Genomic DNA, 19353 nt, shown 5'->3' on the forward strand with positions numbered 1-19353 from the left:
AACAAATTTGTAGAGCAGTTTTCTATGGAAGAAGGGATAGAGGTTACCAAGAGGGATCTCAAACAGTTAAAGCAAGGTCCTCTGGAGACCTTTACCTTTTTCATCCGTCGTTGGCGTCGAAAGTCTGCCCAGCTGAGCGAGAGGCTATCAGAAGAAGATCAGATCAAGCTGGTGATCAAGGGTTTGTCGCCGCAGTATTTCCATTTTATGTCCCCTCAGCATTACACCGATTTTGACCATCTGATTAAGACTGGGACGAGGACTGAGGATGCAATAGCTAAGGGTCTGAGGGCCAGACTTCCATCAGACATCAAAGAAGGAAAGAGACCCGTGGTCGTACAGAAAGAAGTTGACCACGTAAACCATGTTCGCCAGCGGCCAGGACTGTAACAGAGGTGGCAAGACCAGCGCCAGCCCCGGTAGAGCAGAAACCTCAGAGGCACTTTGATCCCTTACCATACCCTTTACCTCTGATTCTGAAAAAGTTGATAAGGGATAAGAAAATCAGACTACCTGATATTAGGCCAGTACCTAACCCGTTACCCCCATATTGGAGAGCAGACCAGTATTGTGAATACCACAGAAATTCGGGTCACCTCACTGAAAGATGTCTGGCCTTAAAGCATGCGCTCCAGACTATGTTAGAGAACGGAAAGCTTGAGGTGGAAAGGCCCAATGTAACTCGGAATCCCCTTCCCAATCATCGTACAATTCCTCCTCCTACAGCGAATGCCATTTTTGTCGAGGAGCCGGTTCTTGATCCATCCATTCTCATTTGCGCAATCACTCCTGATGAGCCTTATATTCTAAGATTTGATCCTGAAGAGATCGAGGAGATGGAAAGGGAAATGTCTTATGCCCTCTGGAGGGGGAGCACCAGTTTGGCAGAGACGTCCTCTCCATGCGTCCTTCGATGTGAGGATGTTGAGGCAGAAAAGGAAATGCCTTATGTTCTAAGGATGAGTGATTTTGAAGAAGAGGAGGCAATTGAAGCTCCGTATGTTCTGAGAATGGATGCAGATGATTTGCTTCTGTTAGAAGATCAGTGTGACGAGCTTCGTCATGTTACCCGGGGTGGCCGTGTGTTCAAGCCTGCGGAATTGAGAGCAGAAAACCCCGCAGAAGCAGTGAGAGCAGCCGAGAATCAGGGGCAGAATAGGTCGAGTGCAGATGAGGAAGAAGATAATCTGTTGAAGCAGTTGAAGAAGACCCAAGCAAACGTTTCCATTTGGGGCCTACTTATGTCATCGTCTAAGCACAGGAAGGTTGTACTCAAGGAGTTGAATGCTGCTCAGGTGCCAACTGAGATCACTCCCGATGAGTTGGTAAGCCTAGTCGCTGTAACTAGGGCTTCCAAGGTGATATCTTTCACAGACGATGATTTACCTCCTGAAGGGAGTGACCATGCTCGTTCACTCAAAATTACCGTGATCTGCAACAAGAAAAGGGTACCTGAAGTACTAGTCGACAATGGGTCCGCTCTGAATATTTGTCCACTGAGTACTGCTGCGACTTTGGGCTTTGGACCTGGAGATTTTATTCCCTCAGAGCAGGGTATATTAGCATATGATGGCACCCGGCGAGATGTCATCGGAACCCTGGCCACTGAAATCCAGATTGGGGGAGAAGACTTTGACATAGAATTCCAAGTTTTGGATATTAAAGCTTCTTTCTTGTTGTTATTGGGTCGACCTTGGCTGCATAAGGTCGGAGTTATCCCTTCTACCCTTCATCAAAAGTTGAAGTTTGTTCATAACGGCAGGGTAGTGACTGTGAAGGGTGACCCAGATTTAGAAATTGGACAAATTTCGCAGGAGCTCGTAGTTGGGAAAGAAGCCAATGTCAGCTTGACAGGTTTTTCACTGGAGGTGTCGGTCATATCCATGAAAGAAGCCATGGGCGAAGAAGTTTTCTTCTTGACTAGCACCAACTCGAATGTGGTCAGGATGATCCGTAAACAGGGTTATATTCCAGGCGCAGGGCTGGGCAAATATCATCAAGGCCCTACTGAGTGGCCTGTGTTCAGAACTTTCAATGGTCTCTTTGGCTTGGGATATAAGCCGACCGAGCAGGAGGTCAAGGAAATGAAAAGATACATGCTGAAATGAGCCGAGTGCCGCCGCCGGGGACTAGAATTGCCTATGGGGCCAATCAGTCTGATCAGGAACGGCGTTTTCAGAAAGGAGGGGGCAGATTTTCCATTTTGCAGGTTTGCTGAGCCATGGACCGATGATGTGACAGGGCAGAGGTTTCCGGGTTTCGAAATTTTCTTTGACCTAGAGTTATCAGAAGCGCCAATAAGTGCTCGGATTATTGAGGAAGCATCGGAAACCGATTGGGCCGATGTTTTAGAACCGGGCTGTCTGAATGGCATGTTTCAGATTGAATATCCAGTGGCAGCAGTAGTTGGCAGTGAGACCGAAGCATCAGAGGTGGCAGTGATAGGCAGAGATGCATTCATTCTGAACCCTGCAGAGTTAATCACCCCAGCCGAGGGACCCTTGACCAACTGGACCTCCCAGGTTTTACCTCGAGTAGTCTTTCAGTATAGTCCCGTTTCCTCAAAAGAGTCAGTAGTCTCTAAGTATACGTCTACTTCCCAGTCTGATATTGAGTTTGTTTATTCTAACGATTCTTTTGATGCAGGTACCGTAGAAGTTGGATCTGGTTCCGGAGTCGGTGACAAGTCTCTTTCTAATAAGGTCGAGTCCAAGAGTACTTTAGATGATGAGTTTATTTCTTCAATTGCACATATGCCAGAGTTGGCTGAGTTCAATGTTGAGTTGTCTGTTGAGTCTGTGAATACATCGTTAGAGTCCAATACAATGCCTGCTGTGGGCTATTCCATTCTTGATGTAACCAATACTATGAATGAAATGAAAGACTCTTTTACATACATTCCTGTTTCTGTTTCTCCTGTTTCCATTTCAAGTACTGAGTCTGCTCTTAAAACTGATAATATTAATAATGATAATCAAGATTCCTCCTCTGACGAGGATGCCGACGAAACTCCCCTTGAAATCAAACATATGATTCAACAAGAGGAGAGTCGCCGAGCAAGACCGCTCGAAGAGGAAATTGAAACCGTAAATATTGGTGACGAAACCTTAATTCGGAAAATACGAATTGGCAAAACTTTATCTCCCGAAGAGCGTGAGGAGTTAATCACTTTACTTAAGGAGTTCAAGGAGGTCTTTGCTTGGTCTTATGATGACATGCCGGGATTGAGCGAAGACATTGTCCAGCATCGGTTGCCTTTAATCCCTGGCGCGAAGCCAAAGAAGCAAAAACTCCGAAAACTTAAAACAGAATGGGAGTTAAAAGTTCATGACGAAGTTAAAAAGCTATTAGAAGTAAAATTCATTCAAGTTGTTGAATATCCGGAATGGCTAGCGAATATAGTGCCGGTGCCCAAAAAGGACGGAAAGGTCAGGATGTGTGTGGACTTCAGGGACCTCAACAAGGCGAGTCCGAAGGATGATTTCCCGCTTCCGAACATTGATCTTCTGGTGGACAATACAGCTGGTCATGCTCTGTTATCTTTTATGGATGGGTTTTCGGGATACAATCAGATTAAGATGGCGCCGGAAGATATGATCAAGACAGCGTTTACTACTCAGTGGGGAACTTACTGTTACAGAGTAATGCCTTTTGGGTTGAAGAATGCAGGCGCTACTTATCAGAGAGCTGCGACTGCTCTTCTTCATGATATGATCCACAAAGAAGTCGAAGTCTATGTAGATGATATGATCGTCAAGGGAAAGACTCGGCCGGAGCATACTGTCTCTTTAAGAAAATTCTTTGAAAGAATCAGACAGTATCAGCTTCGTCTGAACCCCAGCAAGTGTGTATTTGTAGACACCCACATTTTGCTTTACTTTAACCAACAATAACCTAATATATTGATCCGTAGAATTTCATTGGTAAAGTATGCATCCTCAATTTTTTTGAAAAAAACAAAATGATAAAGAGATGTACCTGGTGAGATGATTAGATCCGAAAAATTGAAAAATACCCTGATTGGTGAATTTAGTGTGTTAAATCCATGTGAGAACCCCCTCTATCATTGATTTATATGTTTTAGGTCATTAATATCTTGATCTGACATTACGGATCATCAATCGGGACAAAATAAGCTAGGGTCACTTCATAGCCCGGACCCTGATTCCATTCCGAGACCCGATTTCCGTAAATCGTTAGATCAATGGCAGATCTTGACCTGGGTCTAACCATCCAAAACCACCTAACCTCTCCTCTCATCCTAACCATCCAAACCTCACCTAACCTCACCTAACCTCTCCTCTCATCCTAACCATTCAAACCTCACCTAACCTCACCTAACCTCACCTAACCTTACCTAACCTCACCTAACCTCACCTAACCTCCTATCCCATTCTCCTATAAATACCCTCTCATCCCACCATCCAAGAGAGGAAGAAAAGGAACCCCTCTCTTAGAAAATTCATCCCTCTCCCTCATCTCTTCAAGGGTTCGGCCATCCTTGCCGGATCGGGTGATTTTATACGTTGGGTGATATATATCAAAAGCAGTCATTATCAAGCAAGGAATCATCTTCAAGGAATTAACATCAAAGAAAAATCAAACACAAAGTGGATTTTCAAAGAGGTAGGCATTTATTTCAATTCTATGTAGGGTCTGCTTTCATGCATATCTTTTACTTTAAAAGAAAAACCATGTTAGGAAGCATCTAGGATCAATCCTTAATCATATTCTTCTTGATGGTAGACTTTGAAGTTATACATGTTTCCCTCTTCTCTTAACCCATCTTATCTTCATTTTTATTTTTCCCTAATGGTTCACACCCTGGTTCCCCCTGGTTAGCCTCTGGTTAGACCCTGGTTGCACCCAGGTTCGTTGCTGGTTGCACCCAGGTTCGATGCTGGTTGCACCCTGGTTCCCCTGCTGGTTCGCACCCTGGTTCCCTACTAATTCGCACCCTGGTTCGCACCCTGGCCAGCCCCTGGTTGTACTCTGGTTCGCACCCTGGTTCACACCCTGGTTCCCCCTGGTTAGCCTCTGGTTAGACCCTGGTTGCACCCAGGTTCGCTGCTGGTTGCACCCAGGTTCCCCTGCTGGTTCGCACCCTGGTTCCCTGCTGGTTCGCACCCTGGTTCACACCCTGGTTCCCCCTGGTTAGCCTCTGGTTAGACCCTGGTTGCACCCAGGTTCGCTGCTGGTTGCACCCAGGTTCGATGCTGGTTGCACCCTGGTTCCCCTGCTGGTTCGCACCCTGGTTCCCTGCTGGTTCGCACCCTGGTGCACCCTGGTCCGCACCCTGGTTTGTACCCTGCTTCCTCCTGGTTAGACCATGGCTAGTCTCGGGTTTGCTCCTAACTTAGACCCGACTCACTAAACCCCATACCCATAAGCCTTAAACCCTATAACCATAGCCACACATCAACCCAAGCCATACCTTTGTCCACTCACTGAGGCACACCATTTATCCATAAATTTGGTTACATTAAATCTAACCCAGCCAGGCCACCTGCAGCTTAAGTCAAATTGCCCCAATACAATCCAACCAAGTGGGATCCCAACCCAGCTCAACTGAGTCAACTCTAGCCAACCTCCCTAGTCGAGTTGACCCAACTCTCTAGTCGAGTATGCTCAACCTCTTTAACTAATTGGACTCTCCCCTTAGTTGACTCAATCCAATTCCTTAATCAACCCATCCCAATGCAACCGAGTCGCATTCGACCAAGTTGCGGCCTTCCATGTCACAACCGAGTCATTCCCCTATTCTACTAATGCCCTTTTACACCTAATAGAACTTCCTCCCTTTTGCCTAACCAAGTCATATCCCAACACAATCTGAGTCGCATGTTTGAATCCATTTGGCCGAATCTCATAAGCCCGCCCATTTTGAATTCCCAAAATTCAAACCCTTGATGATTCCTGTATGCTCAATTCTTTGATGCAAATTCCCAATTCCAAAATCCCATTGCTAAATCAATGTTTCTGAATCTCAAGTCCAATGCTCAAATACAAACCCGATTCCTGATCCAAATACCAATCCTGTTTTCCAAAATCCAAGCAACCTCCCCAGCGGAACTACGTGTGGCTTGATCCCCATCGCGGGGTACGTAGGCAATTTGGCACTCCCAAGTTCAGTCGCACCTTTCTCTATCTTTCTCATTCCCTCACACTATTTCATCATCTCTTCCATCCCTTTTTTCACTAACCTCGAGAATTTAAATCGATTTGTCTTGTGTCTTTCAGAACCGTTGGATCACGGTTTCCGTCGTAAGGACCCTTAGAGCCCAATTTAGGAACACCGGTGTCGTGTCGTGTCCTAAGTTTTAGGGAGTCCTAGAGTTAGGAGTCCGGCCTCATCACGGACGCTTGCTATGTATAGCAACCGTGCCATAGGTCTAGTTACACTAGTCACCCAATCTTTCCCTAGGACAAGCCTAGTAAACTAGGATGTAAGGCAAACCTGCATTAGTCTAAGGGACCATTTGCATTTAGATGAGAATCATATAGCATCTTAGATGAAATCCTAAGATAATAAAATCTTCAACTTGAATTAAATAACTTCTCCTAAAACTGTTGAAACAGTCAATCCCGTCTAGGTCGGTGTCTTAGTTGAGTTAGGCATATGTAACTTAGCTTAGGTGCACCGAACTACGTCGACTCTGATCCCAGTGAGGCTTGGGTACGTAGGCAGCTTGGATGTCTGATGGCATACCACCCGCGAGTCGGCACCACAAACAAATTGTGGTGTTTTGTATATTAATTTTCTTGTAAATGCTTAATCAAATCACTTAGGACTTTCCATGAAATTAGAATTTTAGGAGAACTTTCACTTAGATTGAATCCAGACAAATTAATAAATCAAGATACACATTTAGGATTCACATTGAAATTAGATCATAGGATGCATGTCACTTAGTTCGCACATTAACATAGAGTTGAATGAGCCATTTAAAATAAATTTAAAAGAGTTAGCTTTTGGAATCGAAGACCGATTATCGGGCAAGAATGGTGCATGTGGTGGATAACTCCCCATACCTTCCATTCTCGTAACCAGGTAGCGAGTCTAGATTTCTGGTTAATTACGGGTCCTAGATCCCACATCTAGGTGGCGACTCTGTCAGTCTCTTTCGTGTGGAATTCGGATTGCCTTAGTGATCCCAAGTTCACAGGAAAGATTAATTCAAATCAATAATAAAATACACACGCCAATCGCGTGGATACGAGAGACCAAGAGAGAGAGAGCGGCGGCTCGCGCCCCACACCCCTCTCGCGGGATCAGGGTACCACAGTTTGGCGACTCTGCTGGGGATCACCTAACTTCATTAAAATTTCAAAAGATAATTCATTTGAATTTAATTTAACTGGCTCATAAAAACTCTATACTTGATAGATTACTTTGTCTTGTTTTATTTTCTCATCACATTTTACTTGAACTTAATCTAACAAAACCTGAAGGCATCGTAGATTGCGCAAACATATTGCACACACTTACATCACTTGCATCTAAACTCTTGCATCTCACGTGCACACACGTCCTATTTTAGGAACCCGGAGTGTTATCTAGCATGGTTGACTGGGATTTCATCACCTGGTGCCTCTGTGCTAGAGAAGCATTCCACCCTTAGCCTGGTACCTTTATGGTACGTAAACGGATCTCTTGTTCACGTACTGATACGCCGGACACTGGTACAGTATATCGAGCAGGGATTCGCGCTAAGGGAACTCTTGGCCTTACCCCTAGATTAACCTACACATGCATGTAGTATACGAACACATGTGCATCACGTGTGTGAGCCTAGTTTAGGATATCCTACCCATTGGTGTCTAGATTAGGCCGTGGTCCATCTTCCAATGGTCACGATCGGTCCTTATATACACAAACAAAGTCATGAGTCGAGATTCTCTCTCCACTCCGATAGATTAGGATTAAGGTTGATGCCTTCAGGTAACACTGATAAAATGTGAAAAAAAAAAAATTCCCTTTGGGTTAGGATATAAATCCCATCATTTCCAAAGATCTCATAGGATTAGTCATTCATGATCTATCCGTTGAAAGCAATCTTATGCTATCTCATCTAATCTTTTGATCGTGCGCCTTTCGTTCTTCTGTCATACGATTCGATCGTATCTTCATGCCATCCCCTAACTGGCAGATGCAGAATCTCACAATCTTTCGATTATGCGTTCTCATGATCTGATCATGCCTGGTCCAGATAATCCAATCTTGCTTGTACCCCTGGTCTGTTCCTCCTCTAGGGGCTACCTTTTTCAAGATTATTTTGCTAAGTCCTTCAGAGTTCACTCTCAGAATCCTTGAGCTAGGGGCATTTCCCTATGCGAATCAGTCATCATTGTCCAAAATTGAAAGTATCAGCCATGATGATGTTCAGAACGAACCAGCCTTCGCCGAGCCTTCAACGCCAAACAGTTGCAGCAGTTAAAGTTTTAGTCACTTACTATTTTATGTTGAGTCAGTCATCATGGTCAGTATAATTGTTGAGTCCGGTCTTACAGTTAAAGGTCAATGCCTAGTCCAGGCAAGTTATCTTCTGTTTCCCTTTCTTATTTAGAGTTGTGAATCCTGAGCATGTTCAGGATAGGTCGTCTGATGTAATAGCTTTTCTTTAAATAAAATTTCAGTCAGTTCCAAAAAGTTCACTTGTGTCTGTTCTTAAGTGTGCTTCTGATCTTAAAATAAGACTCCCTCTTCAAATGAGGACAAAATTGACGAAACTCCACTTGAGTCACAGCAATTACTTGAACGAGAGGAGGAGCGCCAATCCCAACCTTTCAAAGATGAAATTGAAATGATAAACACTGGCACTGAAACTTTGATTCAGTGAATGCCGATTGAAAATACATTACCCTCTAAAGAGTGTGAAGAATTGATAAAATTATTTCAAGAATAAGAAGATTGTCTAGAAAAGCTACAACCGATACCAGGGGCAAGACATAGATGGAAAGCTCAAAGAAAATGAAGAAAGTGAGAAGATATATGCTATACAAGGGGCATAGAGTGGAAACAACTTTCATATTTCCAATCAATGACCTTGGTTCTCAAATTCATAACATAAAGCCAACAAATTCAAGATGAAAAGTTCAAGAGCAAACAATGAAAAGTGATCATCAGATATCGAGAGTACGAATCCATAGATGGAGGATGTCAAAGAACAAGTTTCACTCTATGAAAATCAAAAGCACGTATTAGAATCTTGGAAGAAGAAGATCCATTATCTCTTACCTGGAAATGCCGTCAAATTCTGTGAAAAAAAAGAAAAGAAAAAATAAATAAATAATCAGTACCAGAGGGACCCTAGTAACCTAGATCGATTCCCAATTTGAACATCGGAAGGCCTCCTTTGGCCGAATAAATCCCAAAATCAGAACCCAACGTCAAAAGAATACCGGTTTGCAAACCCTTCGAGCCTGAATCAAATTTTCTTGAAAACCCATCAAACTAGGGGCATCCGCCCCGAACTACGCGAGACCTGATCCCTACACTGGGGTACGTAGGCAGCTCGGTTAAACCGAGTTCGGTCGATTCAAAAAAAAAGAAAAAGAAAAATCAATCGTTCCAGAAAAAAAAAGAGGGACAAGTTCCAAAAGAAGAGAAGTTAATTGTTCCAGAAAGAAAAGAAAAAAGGAAAAAAATCAATTAACCTTCAAACAATTGATCTTCAAACTAGGGGCATTCGCCTTGACCTACACACGACCTGATTCCTACCTTGGGATATGTAGGCAACCTGTTCACAGGTTCGGTCGAAATCTTTGTTGAACCTTAAGCCATTCTTTGAAAAGCCCTATCCTACCTATAAAGTCCTTCTGGTGTTCAGAACTAATGAGCTAGGTCCCGAGACACAATAAAAAAAAATGATGAATAAGAAAACGAACGGAGTTTGAAGATCTGCTAGACTGAAAACCTGAAAGGGCGGTCTAGGCAAAATTTAAGATCATTCCCCTGCTAAGTTGAAAACCCGAAAGGGCGGCTTAGGCAAAAGCTAAGGGGATAGCCTGCTGGATCGAAAACCTAGAATGGTGGTTCAGGCAAAAGTTAAGGCTAGCGCGGTCCGCCAAGTTAAAAACCCCGAAGAGGTGACTTGGTCACGGTAAGAGAATCATTATAAGAAGGCTACAGCTGGTATCAAGACTGAAGATCAACTGAAGTTCAAGCAAATTCAAGTGATATCCTCAAAACTGGGGGCATTGAAGCTAAGCAATCTTAGGGGGCGTAATTAAATCCTTGAGGCATTACTGTTTTAAGGAAAAAGTCCAGTGTTTACCAATTGAAAAACTATTCCTCGAAAGGATAGACTTACCAAACAAAATATTAACTAAGTCAGAAGCATCACTGTGTTTGTCAGTATAGTCAGTCAATCTTTGTTATTCTAAGTTCACTCCTTCAGGGCTGCTCAATCCTTTGAGTAGTGCCTTTCATCTAAGTTTTCTCTTTAGAAAGAGTCAATCGTCGTTCCTATGTCCAAATGATGTAACTGTCTTGGTGAAGGAGGCCCGGCCTAGGCAGCTCCCTGCAATTATACCTGAAAGGGTTCGAGAATCTAGTCAAACAGCTACATTTCAAAGAAGATCAACTCAGAAGAGTTCAGAAGTAGAAACATCAGAAAGCCCAGCTTCCGTAAAAAGATCATACCCCAGGAAGGCACCTTAAGCTTGGAAGAGCCCCAGATGCAATGGTGGTTGAGCCAATTTCTCAGAAAGATGAACCATTAAAATTCAGAATTTCCTTCCGGTTAGTTAAATACTATCCTGGTCAAGAAATGTTCATCTAAGCACCTGTCAAAAAACAGATCCCGCTTTTCCATGTTAGAGAGCCGTTGTTCTAAATTACCAATTTCAAGTATCTTGTTCAAGGTTTCAGTTATCAAAATCCCCAGAAGACAAGACCAACAGTCTCATTGAGAAAAATCTTGTTGAAGTTTCATAAAAGTGTTCCTAATCCATTCTTGTTACTAATGGTTCTTCGTTCATAAGGTTGGTCGTCTCATCATTCGTCAAAGTCTTGGTTTCCAATATCTTTACTGGGCACGATCTATAATGTCCCCGATTTCATTGAGTTCAAAAAAAAAAAAAAAAAAAAAAAAATCCAAAATTCATCAAATCCAATCCCCGATTCAAACAAATCCAATCTTACGTCAAATTCAAGTTCATGAAAAATCTCATGTCCTCTTTGAGCCCTTTTGTGAAAGGTGCCTCATTTCTCGAGTCCATTTGTGAATGGTCTCGTCTTCTCCTTGAGCCCGTTTGTGAACGGTGCCTCATTTTCTGAGTCCATTTGTGAATGGTCTCGTGTCCTCTTTGAGCCCGTTTGTGAACGGTGCCTCATTTCTCGAGTCCATTTGTGAATGGTCTCGTCTTCTCCTTGAGCCCGTTTGTGAACGGTGCCTCATTTCTCGAGTCCATTTGTGAATGGTCTCGTCTTCTCCTTGAGCCCGTTTGTGAATGGTGCCTCATTTCTCGAGTCCATTTGTGAATGGTCTTGTCTTATCCTTGAGCCCGTTTGTGAATGGTGCCTCTTTTCTCGAATCCATTTGTGAATGGTATCGTCCTCCTTGAGCCCGTTTATGAACGGTGCCTCATTTCTCGAGTCCATTTGTGAATGGTCTTGTCTTCTCCTTGAGCCCGTTTGTGAACAGTGCCTCTTTTCTCGAGTCCATTTGTGAATGGTTTTCTATCCTCTTCGAGCCCGTTTGAGAACGGTGCCTCTTTTCTTCGAGTCTATACAACTATGGTCTCTTATCCTCTTTGAACATCATACATCTATGATGTCTCATTTCCTTGAATCCGTACAAATAAGGTATTTCATTATCTTCGAGTCCGTACAACTATGGTCTCTTATCCCCTTTGAACATCATACAACTATGATGTCTCATTCCCTTGGAATCCGTACAAATACGGTATTTCATTCTCTTCGAGTCCATACAACTATGGTCTCTTATCCCCTTTGAACATCATACAACTATGATGTCTCATTCCCTTGGAATCCGTACAAATACGGTATTTTATTCTCTCCGAGTCCATACGACTATGGTCTCTTATCCCCTTTGAACATCATACAATTATGATGTCTCATTTCCTTGGAATCCGTACAAATACGGTATTTCATTATCTTCGAGTCCGTACAACTATGGTCTCTTATCCCCTTTGAACATCATACAACTATGATATCTCATTCCCTTGGAATCCGTACAAATACGGTATTTCATTCTCTCTGAGTCCATACAACTATGGTCTCTTATCCCCTTTGAACATCATACAACTATGATGTCTCATTCCCTTGGAATCCGTACAAATACGGTATTTCATTCTCTTCAATTCCATACAACTATGGTCTCTTATCCCCTTTGAACATCATACAACTATGATGTCTCATTTCCTTGGAATCCGTACAAATACGGTATTTCATTCTCTTCGAGTCCATACAACTATGGTCTCTTATATCATACAACTATGATGTCTCATTCCCTTGGAATCCGTACAAATACGATATTTCATTCTCTTCGAGTCCATACAACTATGGTCTCTTATCCCCTTTAAACATCATACAACTATGATGTCTCATTTCCTTGGAATCCGTACAAATACGGTATTTCATTCTCTTCGAGTCCATACAACTATGGTCTCTTATACCCTTTGAACATCATACAACTATGATGTCTCATTTCCTTGGAATCCGTATAAATATGGTATTTCAGCTTACCCAAGCTCATTCAAAAATGATGCTGCGTTTTCATTAAGAATCTTTCAAAAGTCATCCATTATTCTCTCTGAGACCATTTGAAAATGACGTCTCATTTCCTCTGAAGCTGTTCAAAAGCGATATTCCTTTCCCTCCGAAAATCCATTTGAAAATGGTATCCCATTTCTCTCGTTGCCAGCGGCATCGCAGCGGGTTTGTTTTATTGCATTCCAATTCTAGGATTTCATCTAAGGTCTTGCATTATATTAGGTTGCATTGTGGTCCTTTGTCGATTAAAGCTACGCAAAATGGTTCTGTCATTTTGACTTTGGTATTCGATGACTACGTCGTCTCTACCAAAGAGGGGCATCTGTAGACACCCACATTTTGCTTTACTTTAACCAACAATAACCTAATATATTGATCCGTAGAATTTCATTGGTAAAGTATGCATCCTCAATTTTTTTGAAAAAAACAAAATGATAAAGAGATGTACCTGGTGAGATGATTAGATCCGAAAAATTGAAAAATACCCTGATTGGTGAATTTAGTGTGTTAAATCCATGTGAGAACCCCCTCTATCATTGATTTATATGTTTTAGGTCATTAATATCTTGATCTGACATTACGGATCATCAATCGGGACAAAATAAGCTAGGGTCACTTCATAGCCCGGACCCTGATTCCATTCCGAGACCCGATTTCCGTAAATCGTTAGATCAATGGCAGATCTTGACCTGGGTCTAACCATCCAAAACCACCTAACCTCTCCTCTCATCCTAACCATCCAAACCTCACCTAACCTCACCTAACCTCTCCTCTCATCCTAACCATTCAAACCTCACCTAACCTCACCTAACCTCACCTAACCTTACCTAACCTCACCTAACCTCACCTAACCTCCTATCCCATTCTCCTATAAATACCCTCTCATCCCACCATCCAAGAGAGGAAGAAAAGGAACCCCTCTCTTAGAAAATTCATCCCTCTCCCTCATCTCTTCAAGGGTTCGGCCATCCTTGCCGGATCGGGTGATTTTATACGTTGGGTGATATATATCAAAAGCAGTCATTATCAAGCAAGGAATCATCTTCAAGGAATTAACATCAAAGAAAAATCAAACACAAAGTGGATTTTCAAAGAGGTAGGCATTTATTTCAATTCTATGTAGGGTCTGCTTTCATGCATATCTTTTACTTTAAAAGAAAAACCATGTTAGGAAGCATCTAGGATCAATCCTTAATCATATTCTTCTTGATGGTAGACTTTGAAGTTATACATGTTTCCCTCTTCTCTTAACCCATCTTATCTTCATTTTTATTTTTCCCTAATGGTTCACACCCTGGTTCCCCCTGGTTAGCCTCTGGTTAGACCCTGGTTGCACCCAGGTTCGTTGCTGGTTGCACCCAGGTTCGATGCTGGTTGCACCCTGGTTCCCCTGCTGGTTCGCACCCTGGTTCCCTACTAATTCGCACCCTGGTTCGCACCCTGGCCAGCCCCTGGTTGTACTCTGGTTCGCACCCTGGTTCACACCCTGGTTCCCCCTGGTTAGCCTCTGGTTAGACCCTGGTTGCACCCAGGTTCGCTGCTGGTTGCACCCAGGTTCCCCTGCTGGTTCGCACCCTGGTTCCCTGCTGGTTCGCACCCTGGTTCACACCCTGGTTCCCCCTGGTTAGCCTCTGGTTAGACCCTGGTTGCACCCAGGTTCGCTGCTGGTTGCACCCAGGTTCGATGCTGGTTGCACCCTGGTTCCCCTGCTGGTTCGCACCCTGGTTCCCTGCTGGTTCGCACCCTGGTGCACCCTGGTCCGCACCCTGGTTTGTACCCTGCTTCCTCCTGGTTAGACCATGGCTAGTCTCGGGTTTGCTCCTAACTTAGACCCGACTCACTAAACCCCATACCCATAAGCCTTAAACCCTATAACCATAGCCACACATCAACCCAAGCCATACCTTTGTCCACTCACTGAGGCACACCATTTATCCATAAATTTGGTTACATTAAATCTAACCCAGCCAGGCCACCTGCAGCTTAAGTCAAATTGCCCCAATACAATCCAACCAAGTGGGATCCCAACCCAGCTCAACTGAGTCAACTCTAGCCAACCTCCCTAGTCGAGTTGACCCAACTCTCTAGTCGAGTATGCTCAACCTCTTTAACTAATTGGACTCTCCCCTTAGTTGACTCAATCCAATTCCTTAATCAACCCATCCCAATGCAACCGAGTCGCATTCGACCAAGTTGCGGCCTTCCATGTCACAACCGAGTCATTCCCCTATTCTACTAATGCCCTTTTACACCTAATAGAACTTCCTCCCTTTTGCCTAACCAAGTCATATCCCAACACAATCTGAGTCGCATGTTTGAATCCATTTGGCCGAATCTCATAAGCCCGCCCATTTTGAATTCCCAAAATTCAAACCCTTGATGATTCCTGTATGCTCAATTCTTTGATGCAAATTCCCAATTCCAAAATCCCATTGCTAAATCAATGTTTCTGAATCTCAAGTCCAATGCTCAAATACAAACCCGATTCCTGATCCAAATACCAATCCTGTTTTCCAAAATCCAAGCAACCTCCCCAGCGGAACTACGTGTGGCTTGATCCCCATCGCGGGGTACGTAGGCAATTTGGCACTCCCAAGTTCAGTCGCACCTTTCTCTATCTTTCTCATTCCCTCACACTATTTCATCATCTCTTCCATCCCTTTTTTCACTAACCTCGAGAATTTAAATCGATTTGTCTTGTGTCTTTCAGAACCGTTGGATCACGGTTTCCGTCGTAAGGACCCTTAGAGCCCAATTTAGGAACACCGGTGTCGTGTCGTGTCCTAAGTTTTAGGGAGTCCTAGAGTTAGGAGTCCGGCCTCATCACGGACGCTTGCTATGTATAGCAACCGTGCCATAGGTCTAGTTACACTAGTCACCCAATCTTTCCCTAGGACAAGCCTAGTAAACTAGGATGTAAGGCAAACCTGCATTAGTCTAAGGGACCATTTGCATTTAGATGAGAATCATATAGCATCTTAGATGAAATCCTAAGATAATAAAATCTTCAACTTGAATTAAATAACTTCTCCTAAAACTGTTGAAACAGTCAATCCCGTCTAGGTCGGTGTCTTAGTTGAGTTAGGCATATGTAACTTAGCTTAGGTGCACCGAACTACGTCGACTCTGATCCCAGTGAGGCTTGGGTACGTAGGCAGCTTGGATGTCTGATGGCATACCACCCGCGAGTCGGCACCACAAACAAATTGTGGTGTTTTGTATATTAATTTTCTTGTAAATGCTTAATCAAATCACTTAGGACTTTCCATGAAATTAGAATTTTAGGAGAACTTTCACTTAGATTGAATCCAGACAAATTAATAAATCAAGATACACATTTAGGATTCACATTGAAATTAGATCATAGGATGCATGTCACTTAGTTCGCACATTAACATAGAGTTGAATGAGCCATTTAAAATAAATTTAAAAGAGTTAGCTTTTGGAATCGAAGACCGATTATCGGGCAAGAATGGTGCATGTGGTGGATAACTCCCCATACCTTCCATTCTCGTAACCAGGTAGCGAGTCTAGATTTCTGGTTAATTACGGGTCCTAGATCCCACATCTAGGTGGCGACTCTGTCAGTCTCTTTCGTGTGGAATTCGGATTGCCTTAGTGATCCCAAGTTCACAGGAAAGATTAATTCAAATCAATAATAAAATACACACGCCAATCGCGTGGATACGAGAGACCAAGAGAGAGAGAGCGGCGGCTCGCGCCCCACACCCCTCTCGCGGGATCAGGGTACCACAGTATTCGGGGTTACTTCAGGAAAGCTACTGGGATTCATGGTGAGCGAAAGGGGAATTGAAGTAGATCCTCAGAAAATCAAAGCGATTCAGGAGATGGAACCGCCGAAGACCGAAAAGCAGATCCAAGGTTTTCTCGGAAAAGTTCAGTATCTGAGACGGTTTATAGCTCATCTAACTATGACCTGTGAGCCTATTTTCAAGCTTCTAAAGAAGAATTCATCGAAGAAATGGACCGAAGAATGCCAGGTGGCTTTTGAAAAAATCAAGCAGTGTTTGTCCTTACCTCCTGTTTTATCCCCTGTCATCCTGGGTCAGCCATTGTTGTTGTATTTATCCATCACGGATACAGCGATGGGTTGTATGCTTGCTCAGCAAGATTCAGGGTCTAAGAAAGAGAGGCCTGTATACTACATCAGCAAGAAGATGCTAGAATACGAGGTGAAGTATACAATCTTAGAGAAGACCTGTCTAGCATTAGTTTGGGCAACTCAGAGGCTCAGGCATTACTTGTTGTCAAGCAAGGTACTTCTGCTTTCACGGATGGATCCGTTGAAGTATTTGTTTGAGAAGCCTGCTCTTACTGGAAGAACCGCAAGGTGGCTGTTATTGTTATCTGAGTTCGACATTACTTATGTCACTCAGAAGTCTGTTAAAGGCCGGGTCATTGCAGAGCAGTTAGCTGATTCACCTGTGGAAGAGAACGCATTCCTGAAGGCTGAATTTCCTGATGAAGAGATTATGGATGTTGAAGAGGATACTCCAAATACCAGATGGGCAATGTATTTTGATGGTGCAGTCAATAACTAGGGTCAGGGAATAGGAGCAGTACTCGTATCCCCTCAGAAGGAGTATATTCCTATATCTATCAAGTTGCAGTTTGAGTGCACCAACAACATGGCGGAGTATGAAGCTTGTATTGCCGGACTGGAGGCAGCCTTAGCTTTGCAGATTCAAGACATTGATGTGTTTGGAGATTCCATCTTGATCATTTACCAGACTAATGGAAAATGGAAGACTCGGGAAGATAGATTGATCCCGTATAATGCATATCTCGAATCTTTGGTCCAGAAGTTCAGGAGTATTACATTTACTCACTTGTACAGAACAAAGAATCATTTTGCTGATGCTTTGGCTACACTGGCTTCTATGTTAGACATTTCAGCAACAATGGAGATCCAGCCGCTTACAGTGCGATTGCAATGGGAGCCGGCGCATGTGAACATTATTGAAATAGCAGCCAGGTGCCCAGATGGAAAGCCCTGGTATACAGACATCATGAATCTCATATCTGGTGAAGGGCATCCACCTGGGGCTTCTGGGAAAGAGCGCAAAACCCTTCAGAAATTAGCTGCCAATTTTGTTATTTGTGGTAATCAGTTATATCGCAGATCCTTTGATGGAATCCAGCTTTTGTGTGTTGATAAAGACAAAGCAGTTGACCTTATCGAGCAGACCCATGAGGGAGTTTGTGGACCTCATATGAATGGGAAAATGTTGTCAAGAAAGATTTTGAGACTTGGATTCTATTGGCCCACAATGGAAGCAGACTGCTTCGCATTTGTGAAGAAATGCCATAAGTGTCAAGTCTATGCAAATCTTATTCATGTACCTCCTTCGGAGTTGCACTCTATGACTTCTCCATGGCCGTTTTCAGTATGGGGAATTGACATAATTGGGAAGGTTCATCCGAAGTCTTCGAGCGGGCATGAATACATTTTGGTCGCAATTGATTACTTTACGAAATGGATTGAAGCCGCTTCGTATGCTTCCATTACTTCGAATACAGTTGCAAAGTTCATCCGTGCAAACGTTATTTGCAGATATGGGGTACCTCATGAGTTAATCTCGGATAATGGTTCTCACTTCAAGAAGGAAGTAGCGCACTTGTGTGTAGAGTTTTGTAAGCCCAATGGTTTTCACCTTGGCATTCCCATCTTGTTTTGATGATTCCAATACACAAGTGATCTTTTATCACTAATGTGTTTGAATGTCTAAGTTGTAGATTATGATAAAGTAAGATCAAGGATGCTTGGATTGAAGGCCAAGAAGCTCACATTGGACCACCAATTGGAAGGCCAAAGTCATCAAGCAAGAAGTCATGAAGACTTGAAGACATGAAGAAATTCATATTGAAGACCATTTTTTGTCTTTTAGAATGTATTTGATCCAAACCTAGATTAGGCTTTTAGAGGCATAATTAAGTTAATCTCACACACCCTAAATAAACAAGTGATTGTATTTGTGGAGTTCCAACACCTTGGAACCCTCATAGCAATCCCATCATTGTTGAGAATTGGAAGCCCAAAACAGAATTGAAAATCTGCTCTGCATAGGCTTCTCGGAACTCCGAGAGTTTTTCTCGGAACTCCGAGAATTCTCGGAACTCCGAGAAATGGTCCAGTAGATCATTTTCCAATTCTGTGTGTATTCTCGGAACTCCGAGATTTACTCTCGGAACTCCGAGAATTACTCTCGGAACTCCGAGAACACTCCAACGGTCTGAAAAAGAGCCGTTTGGAATTTTGCTGGAATTACCTCAATGCCATTGAACGGTCATATTTTGGTTTTCCTATAAATATGGGTGTTCTAAACATACAAACGATCAATCCTAACACTCTAAAATTTCATTTGAATATCCAAGAGTGAATCAAACTTCAATTGTGCCTCTCATCACCATCTTTAGGATTTGGATCATAGGCTCAAATTTGTACATCCATTTTGTAACCCTTGTGAGGGATTTTTCATTTCTTTCTTTCAAACCTTCGAGTGTTGTATTCGGGCGAGTATTCGGAGAAGCGTAGCCTATTCTCCGTGGTGAGGATAGCCACCGAGGTTAAAGCTATTGGGGTGAGGATAGCC

The 19353-nt window shown here is 43.1% G+C and overlaps 1 protein-coding gene across 1 annotated transcript; it reads left to right on the plus strand.

Annotated features, from left to right (window-relative positions):
- Positions 1–16530: 16530 nt before the first annotated feature.
- LOC143878977 (uncharacterized) lies at positions 16531–18332 on the plus strand. Its single transcript, XM_077381189.1, has 5 exons — positions 16531–16740; positions 16867–17016; positions 17137–17273; positions 17598–17958; positions 18315–18332. The coding sequence occupies exons 1-5, from the start codon at positions 16531–16533 to the stop codon at positions 18330–18332; spliced, it is 876 nt and encodes a 291-aa protein (XP_077237304.1).
- The last annotated feature ends 1021 nt before the right edge of the window (positions 18333–19353 follow it).

This window comes from Tasmannia lanceolata, unplaced genomic scaffold, assembly GCF_043159265.1.
Source record: "Tasmannia lanceolata isolate RefF3 unplaced genomic scaffold, GAP_Taslan_0.1 ptg000006l, whole genome shotgun sequence".
In the NCBI taxonomy this organism is placed as follows: domain Eukaryota; kingdom Viridiplantae; phylum Streptophyta; class Magnoliopsida; order Canellales; family Winteraceae; genus Tasmannia; species Tasmannia lanceolata.

Excerpts from the sequence above, each read along its gene's own strand:
- LOC143878977 (XM_077381189.1), top strand. The coding sequence starts at position 16,531 with ATGGTGAGCGAAAGGGGAATTGAAGTAGATCCTCAGAAAATCAAAGCG. Across the intron at positions 16,741-16,866 it reads AATGGACCGAAGAATGCCAG|CAAGATTCAGGGTCTAAGAA; the intron begins GTGGCTTTTGAA and ends ATGCTTGCTCAG. Across the intron at positions 17,017-17,136 it reads ATTACTTGTTGTCAAGCAAG|AAGTCTGTTAAAGGCCGGGT; the intron begins GTACTTCTGCTT and ends TATGTCACTCAG.